The sequence below is a fragment of the Coregonus lavaretus genome, assembly GCF_964263955.1.
Source record: "Coregonus lavaretus genome assembly, chromosome: 19".
Lineage (NCBI taxonomy): Eukaryota > Metazoa > Chordata > Actinopteri > Salmoniformes > Salmonidae > Coregonus > Coregonus lavaretus.
In genome coordinates, this window is record NC_140006.1 from 24,148,487 (window position 1) to 24,175,872 (window position 27,386).

Consider the following 27,386-nt stretch of genomic DNA (forward strand, 5'->3'; position numbering starts at 1 on the left):
TCGAAATGCTGCGGGGGGACTTGAAGCGGGCCATGCATGCAAGAAAGCCCCTCGAACATGACACAGTTGAAGCAGTACTGGGAAGAAGAGTGAGCAGAAATGTCTCCCAGTCGATGTAAGAGACAGATAGACAGTTACAAGAAACGTCTACATTAAGTTATTTCAGCCAAAGGGGGCAACACAAGCTATTGAAGCTAGGGGTGTACTTATTCTTTTCTGCTCTATGGAATTGCATTTCTGTAGATTTTTGATGAATAAATTATTGCAAAGTATAATCTTTCAGTGTCATTTGTTAAATTAGGTTACCTTTATCTGTCAATAGTGTTGAAGTGAAGATTACATATCCATCTGTCCAAATATGTAAAAAATAAAATAAACTTTCCAGGGGGTGTACTTACTTTTTCACATGACTGTATATGGGCTGCATTGTCAGTTTGAAGACTGTAGAATCTAGTGTAGATCTGATGACTAGCATACACACAGTTGTCTTGCTGTTCTGTCTGGTGACCTAGTTTAGGGACTTTTCCTGATGCCTATCTATTGACACATACTGACTGTACTTTACCTTATCTCTCCCCCCAGACCTCAGCTACTGGTGCTACTGAAGCTGGATGCAGACCTGGGGGTGAAACACCCTCGTCTGCTGTCCTTCACCACCCAGCTGAAGGCAGGGAAAGGCCTGACCATTGTCAGCTCTGTGCTGGAGGGCACCTACATGACCCTGGAGGCCAAGGCCAAGAGCGCAGAGCAGGTGAGACTGAGACACTCATATCACATGATCATGGAGGCAGGGAATTCGTATCCAGTGTTGGGATTCGTTACTTGAAAAAGTAATATATTACATATAACTCCTTACTTTCAAAGTAACGCGTTACGTTATGAATATTACTTTCTGTGCAGAGTAACGCGGAGTGGTCTAAGGCACTGCATCTCAGTGCTTGAGGCGTCACTACAGACCCCCTGGTTCGATTCCAGGCTGTACAACCGGCCATGGTTGGGAGTCCCATAGGGTGGCGCACAATTGGCCCAGCGTCGTCCGGGTTTGGCCGGTGTAGGCCGTCATTGTAAATAAGAATTTGTTCTAAACTGACTTGCCTAGTTAAATAAAGGTAAAATAAAAAATAAAAATAAATACTCATTATATTACTTTTGCATTACTTTCTTTCACAAACATCCTCAAATGAATCTTGGCAACGAGGCATGTTGGTCATCCATCAATTTAATAATGTAGAAGAGGATACAATACTAATGATATAACAGACACAAAATCATATTTTACATTTTTTAACACTAGAATAGCCGGGCCTCGACGAATACCAATGCTGCAGGCATCTATTTTAACAGTCTAATAAATCCATTTAATATACACGATCACAAAGAAATGCATTATTATTTCCGTTTAGGCAGGCCTTAAGAAACATTATGCAACAAATAAAATGTATTTCAAAAGAAGAGAATAGCATATTTAGAGTTTAATTATGTTACTGTGCTTAGTAGCCTAGGCTGTATGGCTATGCGGCATGCAATTAAATCAACTATAGCGTTGTTCATTTGTTTATGTAAAAGACAATACACTCTTTTTCCATTGCCTTTATCACAGTCAGTCACATACAGTTAGGTCCATAATTATTGGCACCCTTGATAAATATGAGCAAAAAAGACTGTAAAATAAATAATACAAGTACTGAACTACATTCTATGCTCAAAATAATTTAGATATTACTTTATACTAATACAATTGCTCAGAGAAAGAGATTTTGTTTATAAAGTCATTTAAAATAATCTCAAAAAGATAGGGGTCAAAATTGTCACCCCTGTTTTCAATACTCCATAATGACACTGAGACTTTTTCTACAATGTTTTATGAGATTGGAGAACACATTGGGAGGGATCATAGACCATTCCTCCATACAGAATCTTTCAAGATCCTTGATATCCTCTGTCTGTGCTTATGCACTGCCCTCTTCAATTCAAACCACAGGTCTTCAATGGGGTTCAAGTCCTTAGACTGAGATGGCCATTGCAAAAAAAAAAAAGACAACAGGAAACGAGTTACAGCATGAATTCGGTAGAGACAAGGCTTTAAAAATATATATACAGTTGAAGTCGGAAGTTTACATACACCTTAGCCAAATACATTTAAACTCACAATTCACAATTCCTGACAACAAGTCCCTGTTTTAGGTCAGTTAGGATCACCACTTTATTTTAAGAATATAAAATGTCAGAATAATAGTAGAGAGAATGATTTATTTCATATTTTATTTCTTTCATCACATTCCCAGTGGGTCAGAAGTTTACATACACTCAATTAGTATTTGGTAGCATTGCCTTTAAATTGTTTAACTTGGGTCAAACGTTTCGGGTAGCCTTCCACAAGCTTCCCACAATAAGTCGGGTGAATTTTGGCCCATTCCTCCTGACAGAGCTGGTGTAACTGAGTCAGGTTTGTAGGCCTCCTTGCTCGCACAAGCTTTTTCAGTTATGCCCACAAATGTTCTATAGGATTGAGGTCAGCGCTTTGTGATGGCCACTCCAATACCTTGACTTTGTTGTCCTTAAGCCATTTTACCACAACGTTGGAAGTATGCTTGGGGTCATTGTCCATTTGGAAGACCCATTTGCAACCAAGCTGTAACTTCTTGACTGATGTTTTGAGATGTTGCTTCAGTATATCCACATAATTTTCCTTCCTCATGATGCCATCTATTTTGTGAAGTGCACCAGTCCCTCCTGCAGCAAAGCACCCCCACAGCATGATGCTGCCACCCCCGTGCTTCACGGTTGGGATGGTGTTATTCGGCTTGCAAGCAACCCCCTTTTTCCTCCAAATATAACGATGGTCATTATGGCCAAACAGTTCTATATTTGTTTCATCAGACCAGAGGACATTTCTCCAGAAAGTACGATCTTTGTCCCCATGTGCAGTTGCAAACCGTAGTCTGGCTTTTTTATGGCGGTTTTGGAGCAGTGGCTTCTTCCTTGCTGAGTGGCCTTTCAGGTTATGTCGATATAGGACTCATTTTACTGTGGATATAGATACTTTTGTATCTGTTTCCTCCAGCATCTTCACAAGGTCCTTTGCTGTTGTTCTGGGATTGATTTGCACTTTTCGCACCAAAGTACATTCATCTCTAGGAGACAGAACGCGTCTCCTTCCTGAGCGGTATGACGGCTGCATGGTCCCATGGTGTTTATACTTGCGTACTGTTGTTTGTACAGATGAACGTGGTATCTTCAGGCGTTTGGAAATTGCTCCCAAGGATGAACCAGACTTGTGGAGGTCTACAATTCTTTTTCTGAGGTCTTGGCTGATTTCTTTTGATTTTCCCATGATGTCAAGCAAAGAGGCACTGATTTTGAAGATGGGCCTTGAAATACATCCACAGGTACACCTCCAATTGACTCAAATGATGTCAATTAGCCTATCAGAAGCTTCTAAAGCCATGACATCATTTTCTGGAATTTTCCAAGCTGTTTAAAGGCACAGTCAACTTAGTGTATGTAAACTTCTGACCCACTGGAATTGTGATACAGTGAATTATAAGTGAAATAATCTGTCTGTAAACAATTGTTGGAAAAATTACTTGTGTCATGCACAAAGTAGATGTCCTAACCGACTTGCCCAAACTATAGTTTGTTAACAAGAAATGTGTGGAGTGGTTGAAAAACAAGTTTTAATGACTTCAACTGTATATAACACGCCGGTAGAGAGATGATATTACCCAATTGTTTAAAAAGTAATGTGTTTCATTACGCCGTTACTCAAAGGTAATCTGATTATTTAACACTTAACATATAACGCGTTAACCCCTAGCAGGTCAATTTTCCATCATGTCCAGAACAGCTACAGTTTCAACAAATTCACCCTTGGCTACTGATTCTCAGGCCTAGTCAATATGATACATAGCACTACATTACAAGTGTTTTGTGCTCACTGGGAGCAGGTGCAATTCAGCGACCTACGCAAAGAGTATAGAGACTCCATCTCCAGTTTATAAAGCCAGGTTTCAACTTTCAAAGTTTATTTGCCACGTGCACAGGATACAACCGGTGTAAAACAGTACAGTGAAATTCTTACATTGAGAGCTCTTTCCAACAATGCACTGATAATAATGATAAAAATAATAATAATAATAATAATAATATATACTGAACAAAAATATAAACACAACATGTAAAGTGTTGGTCCCATGTTTCATGAGCTGAAATAAAAGATCCTAGAAATAATTTCCATATGCACAGAAAACGTGTTGCTCTCAAATTTTGACAGGTGTAGCATATCAAGAAGCTGATTTAAACAGCATGATCATTACACAAGTGCACCTTGTGCTCTGGACAATTAAAGGCCACTCTAAAATGTGCAGTTTTGTCACACAACACAATGCCACAGATGTCTCAAGTTTTGAGGGAGCATGCAATTGGCATGAGCGGTTGCCAGAGAAATTAATGTTAATTTCTCTACCATAAGCCACCTCCAACGTCGTTTTAGAGAATTTGGCAGTACGTCCAACCGTACTCATAACCGCAGACCACGTGTAACCACGCCAGCCCAGGACCTCCACATCCGGCTTCTTCACCTGCGGGATCATCTGAGACCAGCCACCCATACAGCTGATGAAACTGAGGAGTATTTCTGTCTGTAATAAAGCCCTTTTGTGGTGAAAAACTCATTCTGATTGCCTGGGCCTGGCTCCCAAGTAGGTGGGCCTATGCCCACCCATGGATGTGCCCCTGCCCAGTCATGTGAAATCCATAGATTAGGGCCTAATGAATTTATTTCAATTGACTGATTTCCTTAAATGAACTGTAACTCAGTAAAATCATTGAAATTGTTGCATGTTGCGCTTTACATTTTTGTTCAGTATAGATCATAATATAAAATATTATTTTCTATTATTTTGCCCTCAGAGCAGCCGCAATTCGTCTGGGCGTGACTCTACAAGGAGTCGAAAGCGTTCCACAGGGATGCTGGACCATGTTGACTCCAATGCTTCCCACAGTTGTGTCAAGTTGTCTGGATGTCCTTTGGGTGGTGGACCATTCTTGATACACACGGGAAACTGTTGAGCGTGAAAAACATAGCAGTGTTGCAGTTCTTGACACACTCAAACCGGTGCGCCTGGCACCTACTACCATACTCCGTTCAAAGGCAATTAAATATTTTGTCTTGCCTTTTCACCCTCTGAATGGCACAATCCATGTCTGAATTTTATCTAGATTTAGAAATCCATCTTGAACCCGTTTCCTCCCCTTCATCTACACTGATTGAAGTGGATTTAACAAGTGACATCAATAAGGGATCATAGCTTTCACCTGGATTCACCTGGTCAGTCTGTCATGGAAAGAGCATATGTTCTTAAAGTTTTGTATACTCAGTGTACATGTAAACACAGCTGTAAAAGTAACTGGTAACAGCAAAATATAAATATAATATACTAATGGTAATATAGACATGTAAACAGTAGTAATAGGGACCAGTAGCAGGATACATACTAATGGTAATGGTAAAAATCAATAACCAATGGACAACCGCGTAATGGAGTAATACATCTAATCATTTTAGCAGCAGTGTAGCTTGTCTGAATGGGTCAAGACCTGTGGATGGGCATAGAGTCGGTGTGGATAGTCGGTGAGAGAGGGAGAGCAGTAGTTGTTAACCATTTATCACTCTTATGGCCAGGGGATAGAAGCTGTTTAGGAGTCAGGGGATAGAAGCTGTTTAGGAGTCTGTTGGTCTGAGCCTTGATGCACAGGTACCGAGAACAGTCCATGTCTCGGGTGGCTGGAGTCTTTGGCAAGCACACTACAGGTGCTAGTATATGCAATATTATCCCTGACTCTAAAAGGCTTACTCCTGTGCTTTCACCTCATTGGGGAGTTTCAATTCATGATCTCAAAACTGAGAACTCTGCCACCTGCTAGCAGGTCAGAGGGGTGCACTGGAATATCATTGAGGCAAACTGTTAGAGATTAATACTGGTGAAACTGGTGAAGTATTATTGTTTATCATTGTGATCCATGTAGATTGTATATGTTTTCTACCTGATGCAAAGCCAATTGCCCTCTGGGACAAATAAAGTTGGAACTTTATGCATAATTACATGATTCTCTCTATGCACCTCACTCTCTATCCTCTTCCTCATCCCAGATTACAGTCTGATGAAAGCTGCATTTCGTTATTTTACTCCGTCATGCTACCCTCTGGCCAAGTTCAATGATAAATACTGACTGGTCTAATTCAAGCACAAAGAGGTCAATAAAACGCTTTGCGATGTCAAACTCCACTGGCTCTGTAAAGATTCCTGCAGTCAGCTGTATGTTTCCACTTATTAGCCACACATGTTAAAACATTATTTTGGTCCCTCACTCTTGACTTAATGTCCAAGTTTAGAAAGCGTTCATAAAGACTTACATCACAATTCTGTAAAAAAAGACCATGGGTGATTTTCCTTCATACTTTCTGCATAGTATACTTGCATCAAATGTTTCTTCCACTATCAGTGTCTTGCAAGTGTAAAAAAGTGTATTTATGGAAACTATTTATTTTCACTCTCCCATACATTCATCCTCCTCTTCACTCTTTCCTTATATTTTCTCCTGATGTATGTCTTCTTTTCTTGGTGCAGAACGTCAAGTCGGCCATGCACGCAGAGCGTACCAAAGGTTTCTGCCACGTGGTGGTGTCCTCTAACCTGCGGGATGGTTTCTCCCACCTGATCCAGTCGGCAGGGCTGGGAGGCATGAAACACAACGCCGTCCTCATGGCCTGGCCTGGGGGCTGGAAACAGGCAGAGGACTCCTACCCCTGGAAGAACTTCATTGGTACGCACACCATACTCTACTATATTCCACAGTACACCCCATAGTTTGCTATACTAGTCTACAGTTGATTTAAGTAGCATCAAGTTTGTCATACTAAGTAGCCCCTTGTGACGACATTCACATACATCTGAAAAATTAAGCTAGCTAGCTACCTAGTGAGATTTGGTTTTAGGTTCCGTGAACATTTTAGTAAGTGAATGTCTTATGGGCAGGGTCAAGACTTTATCCTGACCAAATGACCTGACCAGTCAAAACTGTCAGCCCTAATTATGTGTATTTCTTGAACTGATAATAATACAAACAGTACAGTAAATATCCTCCTTATCCCACAGAGACGGTGAGAGAGACTACGTCAGCCCATCAGGCCCTGCTGGTTGCTAAGAACATTGACAAGTTCCCCAGCAACCAGGACCGTCTGGGGGAGGGCACCATAGACGTGTGGTGGATTGTCCATGATGGAGGTCTTCTCATGCTGCTGCCTTTCTTACTGCGCCAACACAAGGTACTGTGGCATTGGCACCATATGCCTTTGGGTACTATATACTGTTGCTTTGTAAAAAATCAACTACATTCTAATGGTGGCCAGATAAAAAATAAAATAAAATAAAAAGTGAATTGCAGGGGGCCATTAAACAATTTCCACAACTGATATTAGACTGAAGCACTATTAGCATTTAAGCATTTAGAACAGTTTCACTGACACGCATAGTTTCTTTCCTCTTTTCTGTCTCTCTTTTCCATGTCCTTGTCTGTCCTAGGTATGGAGGAAGTGTAAGATGCGTATCTTCACCGTGGCTCAGATGGATGACAACAGTATTCAGATGAAGAAGGACCTGCAGATGTTCCTGTATCACCTCCGTCTCAATGCTGTAGTGGAGGTGGTGGAGATGGTAAGCAGCTACAGTCACACTTAATCAATCATACTTGCTATAGTATCAATAAGAAAGCATTTGTCAAGTATTTTTTTGTATTTCTGTCCTCAGCACGATAGTGACATTGCAGCCTTCACCTATGAGAAGACCCTGGTGATGGAGCAGCGCTCTCAGATGCTGAAACAGATGCAGCTGTCCAGGACCGAGAGGGAGAGAGAGGTAATGTGATGTTCAACTCTGTCAGGCTCTGTTTAACCGTAACACTGTGTAACCCACAGGAGGTTGAAGGTACCTTAATTGGGGAGGACAGGCTCAAAGTAATGGCTGGAATGGAATCAATGGAATGGTATCAGACTCATCAAACACATGGTTTCCATGTGTTTAATACCATTCCATTCACTCCATTCCAGCCATTATTATAAGCCGTCCTCCCCTCAGGAGCCTCCTGTGGTATAACCAGGTGGTTCAATAGTGGACAAAACATAATTATATTGACAAGCAAACACATGATCACTGCTTTGAATGTTATCTGTAGGCCTATGCACAATGTTTAAATCAAAGACAGGGACAAAGATTGTACTTCACACACAGGATAGATTATATCTGTGTTTTTTCCTGTTACAGTAGTTCTTTACTTCCTTGTTGTTTGTGACTCGTAATATGGATCGACTGTTGTGCCATTTTGGCCTGTCCTGATTTGCTGCTGCTGTGTTGGATGTTCTGGGCTCGCATTGGGTTGGGCTTCAGATTCAGAGCATCACAGACGAGTCGCGTAACTCCATCAAGAGGAAGAAATCATCCGTGGTGGAGACACTACAGGCCCCAAACACACTACAGGTCCCAAGCCTGTCCATATCCAGGGACATACGGGAGGATGAGGAGGTAGCCCAGCAGCCATGTGATGTGTCTGCCTCAGAACCATCCCATAAGCATCTCCCTCTCCCACTCCACCCTCTAGCCCATCCTCATGCATGTATCTGACATGGACAGAGCCACAGCTATTAAGGATTTTTTTGTCAATACTGTATGCATTTCTGGAAGCAGTACCCCGAAGCATTACCCTGAATGAATATGGCTGTGGCAAATTAATGAAATAGAACTGCATTATAGGATTTCTATGGCTGTGGTCCTCTCAGCGTCATTGTCACCCTACTCCTGCATCAATTTACCTGAGAGTTATCGGCTCAGTAACTTTGTAGCAGGTATTACACTTAGATATTTTTAAAACAATCTTCTTAGAACTAAAAACTTAGAACGTTCTTGGTAAGCTGGAAAAACCGCCAACCCCAAACCTCCAACTTCAACTTGGATTAGAAATGTAATCGCATTTTTCCTAATCTTTTCCATCATTTCCATTTTTCATCTTCACTTATTTGTAATATGTTTTTTATTATTGTTTGCTATAGTACACTTTATTATTTCTATGTCATGCATTGTTTGTATGGTGCTTTGTTATTTTAATGTTGAAGCATTGAAATGTACAGTAATATTTCATGCCTTTTCCATGGAGGAGACAGATGAAGCAATGCAACCATGAGAATGTCTTCCATAATCCATTTTGAATCTATTGCTTGGAGTAACATTATCATTCTTGCCAATAATGCAAAACATAAGGATAGTCTCCATTCTACAGTTGTGCCAGCCTCCTGATCCTATCTGACAGGAGGCACCACTTTGTTTAGCATCCTGCCTTGGTCTGTAGTGACACCAGTGTTGTTATTCCCCAGGCTCAGCTGATCACTAAGCTGGGCACCAAGTCCCACGCCAACCTCAATGACACATCTACCGCCACGCCCGACCACTGTGTCCACATGACCTGGACCAAAGACAAGCTGATCGCTGAGAGGAACCGTAAACGCGGCGAGCCGAATTTGGGCGTGAAGGATCTCTTCAATATGAAACCGTAGGTATCTCCCTCTAAAGGCCTCAGGCTCACACTGCAGCACGCAGTCAGACATGCCCCTTTCACACTACTGAGTCGAACTGAGTCTTGCTGTTTTGCACTGGCCTGGTTATGGTAGTGTGAATACGGTATTGGCACTGCCAACAGAAACTACACAATCCATAGATGCACCTGTCTAGTGCACATATAGAATAATGGCTACAAAAGCAATAGTACTGTTACATACTTGAAATATCTAGACAGAGTGTGATGCACCTTGACCTGAACTACACTGTTCTCAGGATGTTCGGACTAGTGAATAACCTGTCATCAATCTCTTATTTGTGTGTGAAATGTGTGATTAACCATGGTGAGATGTATATATTGTAAACATACCTAAGTCATTCTATGTTTTGTTTTGTTTCCTCGCTTCTAGAGAGTGGGAGAGTCTGTAAGTGAAGTTTCCCTTACTCTTAACTGTGTGTGTGTGTGTGTGTGTGTGTGTGTGTGTGTGTGTTCTCTCCTCCTCTTCTAACAGCATGTATATTAATCTCTCAGTTGATTTACTTGGAAAATATAACATTCACTCTGCATCTGTAACATTGCCTAACTTACCTAGACTATTTTATATATGCTTATAATGATATAACAAATATGCCTTGATGCTTAGGTAAGTGAGGCGTGATATTGTTATTAATGGAAAATCAAAGTTCTTCTATCATACAATTACTTCTACCTACAATATTCCTTAACTAGATTTTATTTTTTAAGCCTACTGTTACATGCAGTATCAACATTACATAACTCCTGACATATTCAACCATGAACCATGTTATATCAATATAATCTATAGTATGACTATACTGTAGCATGTCTATGGAGGCATTCGGTATACATGACTTAGGGTAGCTAATTGGCTTACTGTCCATTTTTGTGATTACAATTTTGTCATGATGCCGTCAAGTCACTTATCACGAATGCTTATGACTGGTGTGATGTCATGTTTATAATAGCATCCTGTAGTGGGATAGAAGGCATACATTGCATCCCAAATGGCAACCTATTCCTTATATAATGCACTACATTTGACCAGGGCCTGTCAGGCTCTGGTCAAATGTAGTGCACTATATAGGGTGCCATTTGGGACTCAGTCCAAGTAGAAGACATTTAAGAGTTGTTATTCTTGAGTTTAACCTGTTATTTTGTAGGAACCAGTCTAACGTGCGGAGGATGCACACCGCGGTTAAGTTGAATGAGGTTGTGGTAAACAAATCCCAGGGAGCTCAGCTGGTGCTGCTGAACATGCCTGGTCCGCCCAAAAACAAGGGTGGTGACGAGAATTGTATCCTTTTTTTAAACCACTAGTATACACTGAACTGGATAACTGAGTGTCCACTGGCTGAGTCAGTATCATCTTACAGTAATATATAGACTGAGAGGGACTGAAGCTAAACTGATGTACAGTGCTGTGAAAAAAGTATTTTCCCCATTTATGTTTTCTAAATTTTTGCATATTTATTACACTGAATGTTATCAGATCTTCAACCAAAACCTAATATTAGATAAAGGAAACCTGAGTGAACAAATAACACAAAAATGTGATACTTATTTATTTATTAAACAATGTTAAGCAACACCCAATGCCCCTGTGTGAAAAAGCATTTACCCCCCTACATTCAATAGCTGGTTGTGCCACCTTTAGCTGCAATGACTGCAACCAAACGCTTCCTATAGATGTTGATCAGTCTCTCAAATTGCTGTGGAGGAATTTTGGCCCACTCTTCCATGCAGAACTGCTCGTTTCAGGTCCTGCTACAACATCTCAATTGGATTTCGGTCTGGACTTTGACTAGGCCATTTCAAAACGTTATATTTGTTGCTTTTCAGCCATTCTGATGTAGAATTTCTTGTGTGTTTTGGATCATTGTCTTGTTGCATGACCCAGTTGCGCTTCAGCTCACGGACAGATGGCATGACATTCTCCTGTAGAATTCTCCTATACAGAGCATAATTCATGGTTCCTTCAATGATGGCAAGTTGTCCAGGTCCTGAGGCAGCAAAGCATCCCCAAACCATCACACCACCACCACCATGCTTGACTGTTGGTATGAGGAGCTTATTGTGGAACGCAGGGTTTTCGCCTGACATAACTGGACCCATCACTATTTCAGGCATACTTTTATGACTGCTGAATACCAACTATCAATCACAGATCATGTATTTTCAGGTAGAGATACCTCGCGAAGCAACTGCTCTCTATCCCTCTCGTTTGTTCATTCTTCTCTATTCTCTCTGTGTCCCACACTAACCTAACATACAGTGGGGAAAAAAGTATTTAGTCAGCCACCAATTGTGCAAGTTCTCCCACTTAAAAAGATGAGAGAGGCCTGTAATTTTCATCATAGGTACACGTCAACTATGACAGACAAATTGAGGGGAAAAAATCCAGAAAATCACATTGTAGGATTTTTTATGAATTTATTTGCAAATTATGGTGGAAAATAAGTATTTGGTCACCTACAAACAAGCAAGATTTCTGGCTCTCACAGACCTGTAACTTCTTCTTTAAGAGGCTCCTCTGTCCTCCACTCGTTACCTGTATTAATGGCACCTGTTTGAACTTGTTATCAGTATAAAAGACACCTGTCCACAACCTCAAACAGTCACACTCCAAACTCCACTATGGCCAAGACCAAAGAGCTGTCAAAGGACACCAGAAACAAAATGGTAGACCTGCACCAGGCTGGGAAGACTGAATCTGCAATAGGTAAGCAGCTTGGTTTGAAGAAATCAACTGTGGGAGCAATTATTAGGAAATGGAAGACATACAAGACCACTGATAATCTCCCTCGATCTGGGGCTTCACGCAAGATCTCACCCCGTGGGGTCAAAATGATCACAAGAACGGTGAGCAAAAATCCCAGAACCACACGGGGGGACCTAGTGAATGACCTGCAGAGAGCTGGGACCAAAGTAACAAAGCCTACCATCAGTAACACACTACGCCACCAGGGACTCAAATCCTGCAGTGCCAGACGTGTCCCCCTGCTTAAGCCAGTACATGTCCAGGCCCGTCTGAAGTTTGCTAGAGTGCATTTGGATGATCCAGAAGAGGATTGGGAGAATGTCATATGGTCAGATGAAACCAAAATAGAACGTTTTGGTAAAAACTCAACTCGTCATGTTTGGAGGACAAAGAATGCTGAGTTGCATCCAAAGAACACCATACCTACTGTGAAGCATGGGGGTGGAAACATCATGCTTTGGGGCTGTTTTTCTGCAAAGGGACCAGGACGACTGATCCGTGTAAAGGAAAGAATGAATGGGGCCATGTATCGTGAGATTTTGAGTGAAAACCTCCTTCCATCAGCAAGGGCATTGAAGATGAAACGTGGCTGGGTCTTTCAGCATGACAATGATCCCAAACACACCGCCCGGGCAACGAAGGAGTGGCTTCGTAAGAAGCATTTCAAGGTCCTGGAGTGGCCTAGCCAGTCTCCAGATCTCAACCCCATAGAAAATCTTTGGAGGGAGTTGAAAGTCCGTGTTGCCCAGCGACAGCCCCAAAACATCACTGCTCTAGAGGAGATCTGCATGGAGGAATGGGCCAAAATACCAGCAACAGTGTGTGAAAACCTTGTGAAGATTTACAGAAAACGTTTAACCTGTGTCATTGCCAACAAAGGGTATATAACAAAGTATTGAGAAACTTTTGTTATAGACCAAATACTTATTTTCCACCATAATTTGCAAATAAATTCATAAAAAATCCTACAAATGTGATTTTCTGGATTTTTTTTTCTCATTTTGTCTGTCATAGTTGACGTGTACCTATGATGAGAATTACATGCCTCTCTCATCTTTTTAAGTGGGAGAACTTGCACAATTGGTGGCTGACTAAATACTTTTTTTCCCCACTGTAGCAGTTGTAAAAGAAACACACAGACCAGACAAGTAGGCGCGCAATGGATTATGATCATTGTTGTTAATTACCACGTTTTCTGCGCTAAACTACACTACATGACCAAAAGTATGTGGACACCTGCTCGTCGAACATCTCATTCCAAAATAATGGGCATTAATATGGAGTTGGTCCCCCTTTGCTGCTATAACAGTCTCCACTCTTCTGGGAAGGCTTTCCACTAGATGTTGGAACATTGGTGTGGTGACTTGCTTCCTTTCAGCCACAAGAGCATTAGTGAGGTCAGGCACTGATGTTGGGCGATTAGGCCTGGCTCACAGTCGGCGTTCCAATTCATCCCAAAGGTGTTCGATGGGGTTGAGGTCAGGGCTCTATGCAGGCCAGTCAAGTTCTTCCACACCAATCTCGACAAACCGTTTCTGTATGGAACTCCCTTTGTAAACAGGGGCATTGTCATGTAAAACAGGAAAGGGCCTTCCCCAAACTGTTGCCACAAAGATGGAAGCACAGAATCTTCTAGAATGTCATTGTGTGCTGTAGCGTTAAGATTTCCTTTCACTGGAACTTAGGGGCCTAGCCCGAACCATGAAAAACAGCCCCAGACCATTATTTCTCCTCCACCAAACTTTATAGTTGCCACTATGCATTGGGGCAGGTAGCATTCTCCTGGAATCTGGCCAGATTCGTCCGTCGGACTGCCAGATGGTGAATCGTGATTCATTACTTCAGAGAACGTGTTTCCACAGCTCCAGAGTCCAATGGCAGCAAGCTTTACACCACTACAGCCTACGCTTGGCATTGCGCATGGTGATCTTAGGCTTATGTGCGGCTGCTCGGCCATGGAATCCCATTTCATGAAGCTCCCGACAAACAGTTATTGTGCTGACATTGCTTCCAGAGGCAGTTTGGAACTCGGTAGTGAGTGTTGCAACCGAGGACTGCAATCGGTGGTCCCGTTCTGTGAGCTTGTGTGGCCTATCAATTCGCGGTTGAGCCGTTGTTGCTCCTAGACCTTTCCACTTCACAATAACAGCACTTACAGTTGACCGGGGCAGCTCTAGCAGGGCAGAAGTTTGACAAACTGACTTGTTGGAAAGGTGGCATCCTATGACGGTGCCACGTTGAAAGTCACTGAGCTCTTCAATAAGGCCATTCTACAGCCAATGTTTGTCTATGGAGATTGCATGGCTGTGTGCTCGATTTTATACACCTGTCAGCAACGGGTGTGGCTGAAATGGCAGAATCCACTAATTTGAAGGGGTGTTGGAAACTTAAACTCCCTACTACATCGCACAGTTCAGGCTTGATCTGATTTATCTCTAGAGAAACTGCGCAATGTGCACATTGAGCTCACAGAAAAAAAAGAATTAAATGGAATTCAAATAATTCAACTGACGTTGGTCAATTAGTTGTTTAAAAAAGAAAAAATAACCAACATTTCCATTAATCGCTCAGCACTAGTGTTGCAAAACTTTTCTAATTAAATAAATGAAATAAGTATACAAATGTGTTATTTGTTCACTCAGGTTCGCTTTATTCAATATTAGGTTTTGGTTGAAGATCTGATAACATTCAGTGTTAAGAATATGCAAATATAGAGAATCTGAAAAGGGGCAAATACTTTTTCACGGACGGCACTGTACATAGGCATGAACTGTTGATGAGGAACTGCTTGTAAAATTCCAGACTTTTAGGTTATTGCCCCCATTACTTTTACTTTTGACATTTGAAATCACTGTACCATTAGTACTCTTCCACATCAGTGTCTATGCAGTTGTTTCTCCTTGAGCCCATGGCCTGTAGACATGGAGTTTCTGGAGGTTCTTATGGACGGCCTGGACCGGGTGCTACTGGTACGCGGCGGAGGCAGGGAGGTGATAACCATCTATTCCTAACGCCAGAAGACACGGGCGGGCATGGTGCAGCCTCAGAGCCTCCGGCGGGGCCATCTGGAACGAATGGCTGGGCCTCGGCCTCCACCACAGTGCCAGGAGAGGAGTGAGGCGCCCCCTATATTATGGGAGGACAGTAGGGGGCTGCCGCCTCCCTCGGAGCAGACTAAGCACACACTGCTGCTGACTGGAGGACAACAGAGGGCACTCTGGATCATCTTCCCTTTCCATTTCTTATTGTCTTCCATTCAGGTTTTCTATGTCAGTCGTTAGGAATAGGAATTATTTCAGTAGAACAAAGTGCATAAGTAATGATATTAGGATAGATAGAGATGTCCTCGGATGGCATGGCTCAGGGCTCTAGTGGAGTATGGTCTAGTCCAGGGTTTCCCAAACTCGGTCCTCGGGACCCCAAGGGGTGTACGTTTTGTTTTCTGCACTAGCACTACACAGCTGATTCAAATAAACAAGTAATCATTAAGCTTTGATCATTTGAATCAGCTGTGTAGTGTTAGGGGAAGAAACAAAACGTGCACCCCTTGGGGTCCTGAGGACTGAGTTTGGGAAAGTGCTGTAGTGGAGTGTGGTCTAGTCTAGCTGATATGGGATGTAGCTTGTAAGTCCAGATAGTAGACGGGTGTTTTTAAATCCCAGGTGAGCGAGCCACTTGTCCTGTAGTGCACTACTTTTGACGAGCTCCATGGTCAAATGTAATGCACTGTATCGGAAATAGGGTGCCATTTGGCAGGCCCGGCCCTGGGCATATGCGACATAAGTGGTTGCGTAGACCAAAAAAGGAACTCAGTCGGAGTCTCAACTTACTGTTGTATACCTTTCTCATAGTTTCTACAGATTGTAAATTAAAGATAAACATTTTTGCTAAGAGTATTATTGTATTATTGATCGATTGACTACGACTTTTCAAATAACCCAGCAGTGCTATTTGCAGAGTTAGCTCCAGGTAAATGTTGCAATTCTTCAGCCATCCCTGAACCTGCGACCAAAAACAAACTACATATGGACAGTACAAAAACATATAATCTAATGATTCTCTTCGCAGCAAAATCTGCAGAGCTGGGATGGTTGTATCCCCCATATATATAACATTATATTAGTTGCAAGAATTTTGTATAATAATTTAAATTGAAAAAAGTTTTAAATCTGGCGTCGTTTTGTGTATCAGTTCATAAACCATGTGCCATGGAATTGGTACATCGAAAATCTCTTCAACTATTTTGCAATCTATATGGCACAGCTGTCATTTTTTTGGTCCTTAAATGAAACTGGTATACTTTTATTTATCACAATTTTATTTAACCAATTTTGGTCTTTAATGCATGGCCGACAGACAAGTTCCTTACTTTCTCCCCCTTCCACGTGCCTCTTCCATTTTTTTGCGGTAATGCTGCAATTAGTTGGTTGGAATTTTGGGTAGAGCAGACATTTCCATATATTTTTGTTAGCTGCATGTGTGACATAACTCCACCAGTCTTATTTATGATATAATTTACAAAGATTATATCTTTTTTTATATAATGTTTTTTTTAATCAATTAGTATATTTGAGTTTAACCGTAAAATTTGTTGTAATATTTGTTGTGTCTTTTCTGGTGGATTAAACTGCAATTGCAACCAACTTTCTATGGCTTGTTTTAAAAATAGCGATATTTTGGAGATTATTTAATTTACAAATAACCAAAAGTGAGAGGTTGTAATCTGAATAAAGGGGAAAAGGCCATTCTTAAACATGGGGTGAGACATTCTTACTTTAAGTATAACTTTTGTATGACTGAAGCCTTTAGTGAGAGGTCTAATGCTTTAATATTTCATCATTTCTGTCCTCCGAATTCGTATTCATTACATTTGAAGTCGATGGTTTACATACACTTAGGTTGGAGTCATTAAAACTTGTTTTTCAACCGCTCCACACATTTCTTGTTAACAAACTATAGTTTTGGCAAGTCGGTTAGGACATCTACTTTGTGCATGACACAAGTAATTTTTCCCCAAAAATTTTACAGACTGATTATTTCACATATAATTCACTGTATCACAATTCCAGTAGGTCAGAAGTTGACTGTGCCTTTAAACAGCTTGGAAAATTCCAGAAAATTATGTCATGGCTTCTGATAGGCTAATTGCCATAATTTGAGTCAATTGGAGGTGTACCTGTGGATGTATTTCAAGGCCTACCTTCAAAGTCAGTGCCTCTTTGCTTGACATCATGGGAAAATCAAAAGAAATCAAACAAGACCTCAGAAAAAAAAATAGTAGACCTTCACAAGTCTGGTTCATCCCTGGGAGCAATTTCCAAACACCTGAAGGTACCACGTTCATCTGTAGAAACAATAGTACACAAGTATAAACACCATGGGACCACGCAGCCGTCATACCGTTCAGGAAGGAGACGCTTTCTGTCTCCTAGAGATGAATGTACATTGGTGCGAAAAGTGCAAATCAATCCCAAAACAACAGCAAAGGACCCTGTGAAGATGCTGGAGGAAACGGGTACAAAAGTATCTATATCCACAGTAAAACAAGTCCTATATCAACATAACCTGAAAGGCCGCTCAGCAAGGAAGAAGCTACTGCTCCAAAACCGCCATAAAAAAGCCAGACTATGGTTTGCAACTGCAAATGGGGACAAAGATCGTACTTATTGGAGAAATGTCCTCTGGTCTGATGAAACAAAAATAGAACTGTTTGGCCATAATGACCATCGTTATGTTTGGAGGAAAAAGGGGTGAGGGTTGCAAGCCGAAGAACACCATCCCAACTGTGAAGCGCGGGGGTGGCAGCATGCTGTGGGGGTGCTTTGCTGCAGGAGGGACTGGTGCACTTCACAAAATAGATGGCATCATGAGGAAGGAAAATTATGTGGATCTATTGAAGCAACATATCAAGACATCAGTCAGGAAGTTAAAGCTTGGTCGCAAATGGGTCTTCCAAATGGACAATGACCCCAAGCATACTTCCAAAGTTGTGGGCAGAACTGAAAAAGCATATGCGAGCAAGGAGGCCTACAAACCTGACTCAGTTACACCAGCTCTGTAAAGAGGAATGGGCCAAAATTCACCCAACTCATTGTGGGAAGCTTGTGGAAGGATACCCAAAACGTTTGACCCAAGTTAAACAATTTAAAGGCAATGCTACCAAATACTAATTGAGTGTATGTAAACTTCTGACCCGCTGGGAATGTGATGAAAGAAATAAAAGCTGAAATAAATCATTCTCTCTACTATTATTCTGACATTTCACATTCTTAAAATAAAGTGGTGATCCTAACTGACCTAAGAAAGGGAATTCTTACTTGCATTAAATGTCAGGAATTGTGAAAAGCTGAGTTTAAATGTATTTGGCTAAGGAGTGTGTAAACTTCCGACTTCAACTGTATATAAATAGGCCGTTTAATTTTATCTGGCTTGCCGTTCCAAGTAAAATGGAATATTTTTTACTCATATCATTTAAAAACTAGTCGCAAGTGTAGGCAAGGCCATAAGCAAATATGTAAACTGGGATATGACTAAGGAGCTAATCAGGGTGATTTTTTCCACAAATAGACAGGTATATTTCATGGTAGCAAGATCTTATCTGTTTTTGCTAACTTTCTATTAAAATGTATTGTAGTGAGATCATTTCTTTCTTTCGGGATTTGAATACCGAGTATGTCCACTTCACGTCAGACCATTTTTTTGGCAAACTACGCGGTAATATAAAAGTTGTATTTTCTCTACGCTCCATGGCAAGATGTGTAGAATTGTAGGAAATTAACGTTAACTTAAATTTTTACAACCAAATATTGTTTAGGGCCCCCAAAAGGCAATTTGGGACACAGTCTATCATTTAGGTGTTATATAGAGAATGAATGGTACAGTACAGGGTGTACAGTGTATCCCAGTAACATAAAAAGTGTCCATGTCACATTTTGCAGCACAGATTGATGTGTAAGTTGGCTAGTGCACTATAGGCCAACTGCTCAGTATGTCATTATTGTTTATTTTTTCAAGTCACTAAGTCTGCTTCTGCTCTTAACATATCACAGTAATAGGAAAAGAGTTGAATACCTTATTTAGTTGTCTGTGATGCTGGGTATTGTGTGTGTGAGTCCAACCGTACTTGTACATTCTTATAGAAAAGCAGCCATTGTGTGTCTATTGAGATCCTTAAAGTTTCTGGTATTGATTTATTCAATGTTGTACTCTGACTGTACACTCTGTTGATAGATTTTGGACGTGAATTCAAGTACTGTATTTATTTTGTCCCTAATGAGTATTGCAGGCAAACATAGGACTATGGGGTCACCATTGTTTGTACTACATGGTTGTACTCTCCCCTAGTGGTTATGGCGTATCTACATGCGGTATGCTTTTTTGAATCCAATGTTGAGGTTACGGTGTGTTTGAGGGAGCCTGTATGTGTCTGCGGTCTGCACCATATACAATTATGCAAGACATATTGTATGTCTTTTTTTACAATAAGAGTTAGCTGATGTTGTTTTTAACTACAAGAGTTAGCTGAATATGGAAGAACTATAAGACTATGACTTGGTGTATGACATGGTGTCTTAATCCATCATTTAAGATAGATGGTAGATGAATGCAAAGATTGGCACTTTTTCAAAATTATACTATACATTTGTTTGTGACGGTATTGCATGTTGCTGTTCTATTATATACTGTAATCCACCTTATAGAAATATAGTGGGAGATGCAAACATGTCAGGTGATTCTGCTCTCATGTGTACTAATATGAGCCCTATAGGTTCAGATAGTCTATAATGTGCCAAAGATGTTATGAATGACTGAATGAATAACTGAGTTCATGTATTTCAATGTAAATGTATCAGCATATCAGTAGCATAATTCATTTGATAGTATAGCTGGAGTACATGATATCAAATCTCTTAGTAAACTCTTAAGACTCATTTACTAGTCCACGTTTCTCATTTTAGCTCTCTCTACATCAACAATCGTTAGCATAGTATTTACCGTTTCCTTTCATGTTATGTCGTTCTTAAAGTTAAAGTAGAGACTCCCATTTTTGCTAAAATGTGTTGAGAAAATGAACTGTTCGAAAAAAGACTTGACTGTTGTTTTTTTAAGAAAATGAATGACATTCCTGAAAATAAATAAAATGTTGTCTTTACAATTTCATATGTGTGACTCCAGACTAGAGCTTTCATTGCATCATAGTTTCTATAAGTGACCATAACTGTATAATGTATGTAACGTCTGGGGCTAAATACTGTAGTTGTACCAAGTTCATGTTTTTATTCCTGGTTTGTCCAGCAGGGGGCATTGCTTACAATAGAAAATGATCTCAAAATATTTTACTGGCAAGATCTTGATGGCAATCAGGATAAGGTGAAGACCTCCCACTGTCAATAACTTGTACCTGGATACTGCATAGCCTACAGTGACTCCTGATAAATGCAAGGGCTTAGGATTCATGTAACTGTGCACTACACTGGATCAGTCAGTTATCAGGAGCAATTTAATAGGATGCCATTGAATTGGGACTGGAAAACTGTATTGCACTCAAACAAAGTTTGTAATTTTAGCCAACATCCCCTGTATCATAACATGCATTTGAAAATACTTTCCAACATGTAGCTGTTGAAGTACATCCTATTACATTTCCCATGATGATGTCCTATTTTCTGCTTGGGTGCTTTCCACTGGCAAGGCTTCTTATCATGTGGCTGGGAATCAATGCCTAACAACTTCTGAAACTGTCCCAACTGCCCAGCACAAACAGCTACTGTGTTAAACCAACTGTTATTATGTAAGTCCTTCCAGACTAAAGGGTCACAGACAAAATACTAGCGAATGTTCTAGAAAGAAGTATAATGCATCTAACAACATGCATTTGTGTCCAAAAGCACATGAGCATTTAAATCATGCGAGCCATGTTTATCGATGATGTTTTTTGTATTTTCCCAATTAGGTCAGTACAGTCACCCATCACTTGTCAGATAAGCCCTCACTAACTAAAACTCTTCTCCCTCCCAGACAGTTCTCAAATATGGGTGTGCCCTGATGCGTGACAAAACCAGACAAATTAGGAAATTAGGATTGGGCAGGAAATTCCAGAAAGACTAAGATCTCCATGGTGTTTTGTTTCCCTTTAAGGGTTGATTTATTATTATCACACGATTTTATGCAATTATTTTACACTTGGCCCACTTATAAATGGCATGATGGGGGTGTTATAATATCATTTTAGCCTTCTGCTAACATTGTGCCACATTACTCTGGGACCTCTATAGCCTTGCACTATGTTTTGTGCTCTTTTTATAGAGTCTGACTCAGGAAGGGGAAATCTCTTTTTGCTCACTGGCTGCTTTTAGCGTCCTTAGAGAAATGATGCTGTGAGAACTGAACTGAACAGACTGATTTAGCATTTGGGATACAGAAGGGTGACATGGGTTTTGAGATTATACAGTTACATTAAAGAGCTTTTCCACTGAGCACAAACCGGTTAAATCAATGTTGCTTCAATGTAATTTGTCAACGCATTGTGATGTGGAATCTACATGGAAAATACATTGGATTTGAAGTTATCAACGTAAACTGTTGTTTTGAGGGTGAAATTTCAACCACAGGATTACGTCATGGTAACCAAATTTCAACACAGAACAAAAAAATATGTTGAATTATCCACTATCAGAAAAAAACTCTAGGATGGGCAGCACCTCCTACTGGAGAATTGATCTATCTACAGCTACCCGTTGATCTCCCAAGGTTTTAACCAAGCCCAGCCCTGCTTAGCTATGATATTTGTCACTGATTATTACCAATGTGCTATCATGAGAATGATTGTTGAGAGATCTCCACTTAAAAAGTAAGTAGATTCACTGTTGCTATGAAGTCATTCGAAAGGGTAGGTTTAAAAGAGCAAATAAAATGTGAACATACTTTATCACTCATATCATCAATGATGCTGCTGTATTTAGGCCTATAGCATTTGCAAAGTCATCAACAGCAAATGTTTCAATTTAACCCAGAATTCAACTTTAATTTAATGATGTTTAGTGATATTGAATTGTGTTTAGTTGTCAATGCAACCAAATATCAAGATTTGAAGGAGATAATTCCATTAATTAGTCTCTTTCATTACAGTTTGTCGACAAATTAATAATTGATATGTTGGATTCACGTCTCCATCTCAACCAAAAATCTAAGATAAAGAATAGGACTAAATCAAATCAAACTTAATTTAAAGTGCATTTAAAGTTTGATTTGATTTAGTCCTGTTATTTTTATCGCTTTGGAGCAATTTTCACAAGTATGTGGTACATTTTCACAACTCGGTACAAAACTCAAAACACATAATCAAAAAGACCGTTTCTTAACTCTAAGCACATTTTCAATTTCATTACAACACACAAAATCATACAGTCACTGGGGTTTACACTGCTTTACTAAAATCTCATTGGCCAATACACTACTGTAATATATTCCATTTATTTAGCAGACACTTTTATCCAAAGTGACAACAGTCCACACATTTTGGTATGTGACCCCAGTGGGAATCAAACCCACAACTCTGGTGTTGCTTGTGACATGCTCTTATGAACTGGACCACTACAATACATACGTTCAATACTGTAAAATCAATACACAATTAAAATAAAGGTGGAAGATGTATGATTGCCATCCCAATGAGTGTACCACCCTCTTTTAGGCCATGGATGAGGCATGCAATGATTTCAATCCAGACCTATGTCAGGCTTAGATTCACCATGCCAAAAGGTATTTCCTCAGGTGCATAAAGATATTTACTGATATTAAGATGAGAAATAATGGCCAAATGCTCTAGACAGGCTTGATACAAACTAGATCCTGCTAAACATTTTCTTTCATTTATTTTATTTGATTACATTGTGGATTTTTGTTTCATCAGACCAGAGGACATTTCTCCAAAAAGTACGATATTTTTCCCCATGTGCAGTTGCAAACCGTAGTGTGGCTTTTTTTATGGCGGTTTTGGAGTAGTGGCTTCTTCCTTGCTGAGCAGCCTTTCAGGTTATGTCAATATAGGACTCGTTTTACTGTGGATATAGATACTTTTGTACCTGTTTCCTCCAGCATCTTCACAAGGTCCTTTGCTGTTGTTCTGGGATTGATTTGCACTTTTCGCACCAAAGTACGTTCATCTCTAGGAGACAGAACGCGTCTCCTTCCTGAGCAGTAGGACTGCTGCGTGGTCCCATGGTGTTGATACTTGCATACTATTGTTTGTACAGATGAACGTGGTACCTTCAGGCATTTGGAAATTGTTCCCAACGATGAACCAGACTTGTGGAGGTCTACAATTGTTTTTCTGAGGTCTTGGCTGATTACTTTTGATTTTCCCATGATGTCAAGCAAATAGGCACTGCTTTTGAAGGTAGGCCTTGAAATACATCCACAGGTACACCTCCAATTGACTCAAATGATGGCAATTAGCCTATCAGAAGCTTCTAAAGCCATGACATAATTTTCTGGAATTTTCCAAGCTGTTTAAAGGCACAGTCAACTTAGTGTATGTAAACTTCTGACCCACTGGAATTGTGATACTGTGAATTATACAGTGGGGAAAAAAAGTATTTAGTCAGCCACCAATTGTGCAAGTTCTCCCACTTAAAAAGATGAGAGTGGCCTGTAATTTTCATCATAGGTACACGTCAACTATGACAGACAAATTGAGATTTTTTTTCTCCAGAAAATCACATTGTAGTATTTTTTATGAATGTATTTGCAAATTATGGTGGAAAATAAGTATTTGGTCACCTACAAACAAGCAAGATTTCTGGCTCTCACAGACCTGTAACTTCTTCTTTAAGAGGCTCCTCTGTCCTCCACTCGTTACCTGTATTAATGGCACCTGTTTGAACTTGTTATCAGTATAAAAGACACCTGTCCACATCCTCAAACAGTCACACTCCAAACTCCACTATGGCCAAGACCAAAGAGCTGTCAAGCACAATTGTAGACCTGCACCAGGCTGGGAAGACTGAATCTGCGATAGGTAAGCAGCTTGGTTTGAAGAAATCAACTGTGGGAGCAATTATTAGGAAATGGAAGACATACAAGACCACTGATAATCTCCCTCGATCTGGGGCTCCACGCAAGATCTCACCCCGTGGGGTCAAAATGATCACAAGAACCACACTGGGGGACCTAGTGAATGACCTGCAGAGAGCTGGGACCAAAGTAACAAAGCCTACCATCAGTAAGACACTACGCCGCCAGGGACTCAAATCCTGCAGTGCCAGACGTGTCCCCCTGCTTAAGCCAGTACATGTCCAGGCCCGTCTGAAGTTTGCTAGAGTGCATTTGGATGATCCAGAAGAGGATTGGGAGAATGTCATATGGTCAGATGAAACCAAAATAGAACTTTTTGGTAAAAACTCAACCCGTCGTGTTTGGAGGACAAAGAATGCTGAGTTGCATCCAAAGAACACCATACCTACTGTGAAGCATGGGGGTGGAAACATCATGCTTTGGGGCTGTTTTTCTGCAAAGGGACCAGGACGACTGATCCGTGTAAAGGAAAGAATGAATGGGGCCATGTATCGTGAGATTGAGTGAAAACCTCCTTCCATCAGCAAGGGCATTGAAGATGAAACGTGGCTGGGTCTTTCAGCATGACAATGATCCCAAACACACCGCCCGGGCAACGAAGGAGTGGCTTCGTAAGAAGCATTTCAAGGTCCTGGAGTGGCCTAGCCAGTCTCCAGATCTCAACCCCATAGAAAATCTTTGGAGGGAGTTGAAAGTCCGTGTTGCCCAGCGACAGCCCCAAAACATCACTGCTCTAGAGGAGATCTGCATGGAGGAATGGGCCAAAATACCAGCAACAGTGTGTGAAAACCTTGTGAAGACTTACAGAAAACGTTTGACCTGTGTCATTGCCAACAAAGGGTATATAACAAAGTATTGAGAAACTTTTGTTATTGACCAAATACTTATTTTCCACCATAATTTGCTAATAAATTCATAAAAAATCCTACAATGTGATTTTCTGGATTTTCTTTTCTCATTTTGTCTGTCATAGTTGACGTGTACCTATGATGAAAATTACAGGCCTCTCTCATCTTTTTAAGTGGGAGAACTTGCACAATTGGTGGTTGACTAAATACTTTTTTCCCCACTGTAAGTGAAATAATCTGTCTGTAAACAATTGTTGGAAAAATTACTTGTGTCGTGCACAAAGTAGATGTCCTAACCGACTTGCCAAAACTATAGTTTGTTAACAAGAAATTTGTGGAGTGGTTGAAAAACGAGTTTTAATGACTCCAATCTAAGTGAATGTAAACTTCCGACTTCAACTGTATCTTACAGTTTTTGCTATTGGATTAACTGGTTGTTAAAATAACTAAATTGAGATTATATCATTACGTTGTGTTTTGGTGATTAAACCAATGTACTCATATTTCACAGTAAACTTTTGGATCAATGGTTGTGTGGTGAAAGATGTCTACAAACAAAATAAATGCACAATGAAAGGTTTTTAATGTAAGACTGGCTGCATTACAAGTGCTTGGAGTTTTGTACTAATAGTTTTGAAAATTCACCACATTCTTGTTAAAATAGTACCAAAGCGATAAAATATAAAAATTTAACTTAGATTTTTGGTTGAGATGGAGACGTGAATCCAACATATAAATTATTAATTTGTAGACAAACTGGAGTTAAAGACAAAGTCAGTGGCACAGATGGAAGTATCCAAGCAGAAGATAAATCTCCTTCAAATGTTTTTTTTTTGTTCTTTTTTTGGGGGGGGGGGGGGGGGGTAGATCAGCTTAATATTGCAGATAGATTGTAACTTCCATCAATGTAATTGTCTGCATCACTTCCAATCCCACATGTTCTATAAATATATATACACATGCATACATACATACATCCTTTAAAAAATATAAATTCCCCTTTATTACTTTCCAACCCCGCCACCCTTTCCCTACTTGGAGTAAACTAGTGAACAACAATGCTTAGGCCTCTACTTCCAGCTTATACTTACTATCTACATTTTATGGACACAGTCAATTTTACAATAATTGTTTGTTTTTTCTCCTGAACTACTTTGACTCTCATCCGCTCCGATCATTTTCATGATGTCCATCCGGTTTGCTTCTATATGCCATATCTTTCTAACTGTGCTCTTTCACAAAAGCTCCCAACCTACAACCTATATACTTATTATGGACACAGTATGCTTACATTATTAGTTATCTTGTATTATTTGTTGTTAGTTGTTATTAGTCCCATCCTTCAATTCCATTCAACACCTACCATCTATCTCTTAACACCATCCATATAGGATTTCTATTTGCCATATATATTTCAACTGTACTGTGATGTCTTACAAAAGTTCTGAACCTTTCTATTCTCATTGTTTCTACAGTTTGTGAATTGAAAATAATTTTTTTTGCTAAAAGTATTATTATATTATTGATCGATTGACTATGACTTTTCAGATTTACATTTTAGTCATTTAGCAGACGCTCTTATCCAGAGTGACTTACAGGAGCAATTAGGGTTAAGTGCCTTGCTCAAGGTCACATCGACAGATTTTTCACCTAGTCGGCTCTGGGATTAAAACCAGCGACCTATCGGGTACTGGCACAACGCTCTTAACCACTAAGCTACCTGCAAGGTTAGCTCCAGGTAAATATTGCAATCCTTTAGCCATTCCTGGACCTGTATCCAAAAACAAGCTACAAATGGACAGTACCAAAATAAATGATCTAATGATTCTGTCTCTTCGCAGCAAAATCTGCAGAGCTGGGAAGATTGTATCCCCCATATAAATAACATTCTCCTTCAAATGTTGATATTTGGTTGTGATGACAACCAAACACAATCCAATATCACTTTTGAAATACAATAAATGGCCGATTAACTTGTCAACAATAACAAATTATATGTTGGATTCACATCTCCAACTAAAGCAAACCTAGAAGTTAAAGAATGAGGTTAAGTCAGTGGCTCAGATGGAGCTATCCAA

General features: G+C 40.2%; 1 protein-coding gene across 2 annotated transcripts in view; it reads left to right on the forward strand.

Moving 5' to 3' along the window:
• The window catches only part of LOC311146684 (solute carrier family 12 member 7-like), a 99,215-nt gene extending 78,670 nt beyond the window's left edge, over window positions 1–20,545 (forward strand). The window contains exons 17-26 of one of the 2 annotated variants that reach the window (XM_084183215.1): window positions 583–751; window positions 6,630–6,825; window positions 7,158–7,327; window positions 7,584–7,715; window positions 7,809–7,916; window positions 8,445–8,579; window positions 9,425–9,600; window positions 10,016–10,030; window positions 10,788–10,921; window positions 15,305–20,545. In XM_084183215.1, coding sequence (XP_084039341.1) covers window positions 583–751; window positions 6,630–6,825; window positions 7,158–7,327; window positions 7,584–7,715; window positions 7,809–7,916; window positions 8,445–8,579; window positions 9,425–9,600; window positions 10,016–10,030; window positions 10,788–10,921; window positions 15,305–15,396 — 1,327 coding nt within the window. In that variant the 3' untranslated portion in view covers window positions 15,397–20,545. The remainder of the gene's footprint in view (window positions 1–582; window positions 752–6,629; window positions 6,826–7,157; window positions 7,328–7,583; window positions 7,716–7,808; window positions 7,917–8,444; window positions 8,580–9,424; window positions 9,601–10,015; window positions 10,031–10,787; window positions 10,922–15,304) is intronic. The other variant, XM_084183216.1, reaches the window with a different exon arrangement.
• The last annotated feature ends 6,841 nt before the right edge of the window (window positions 20,546–27,386 follow it).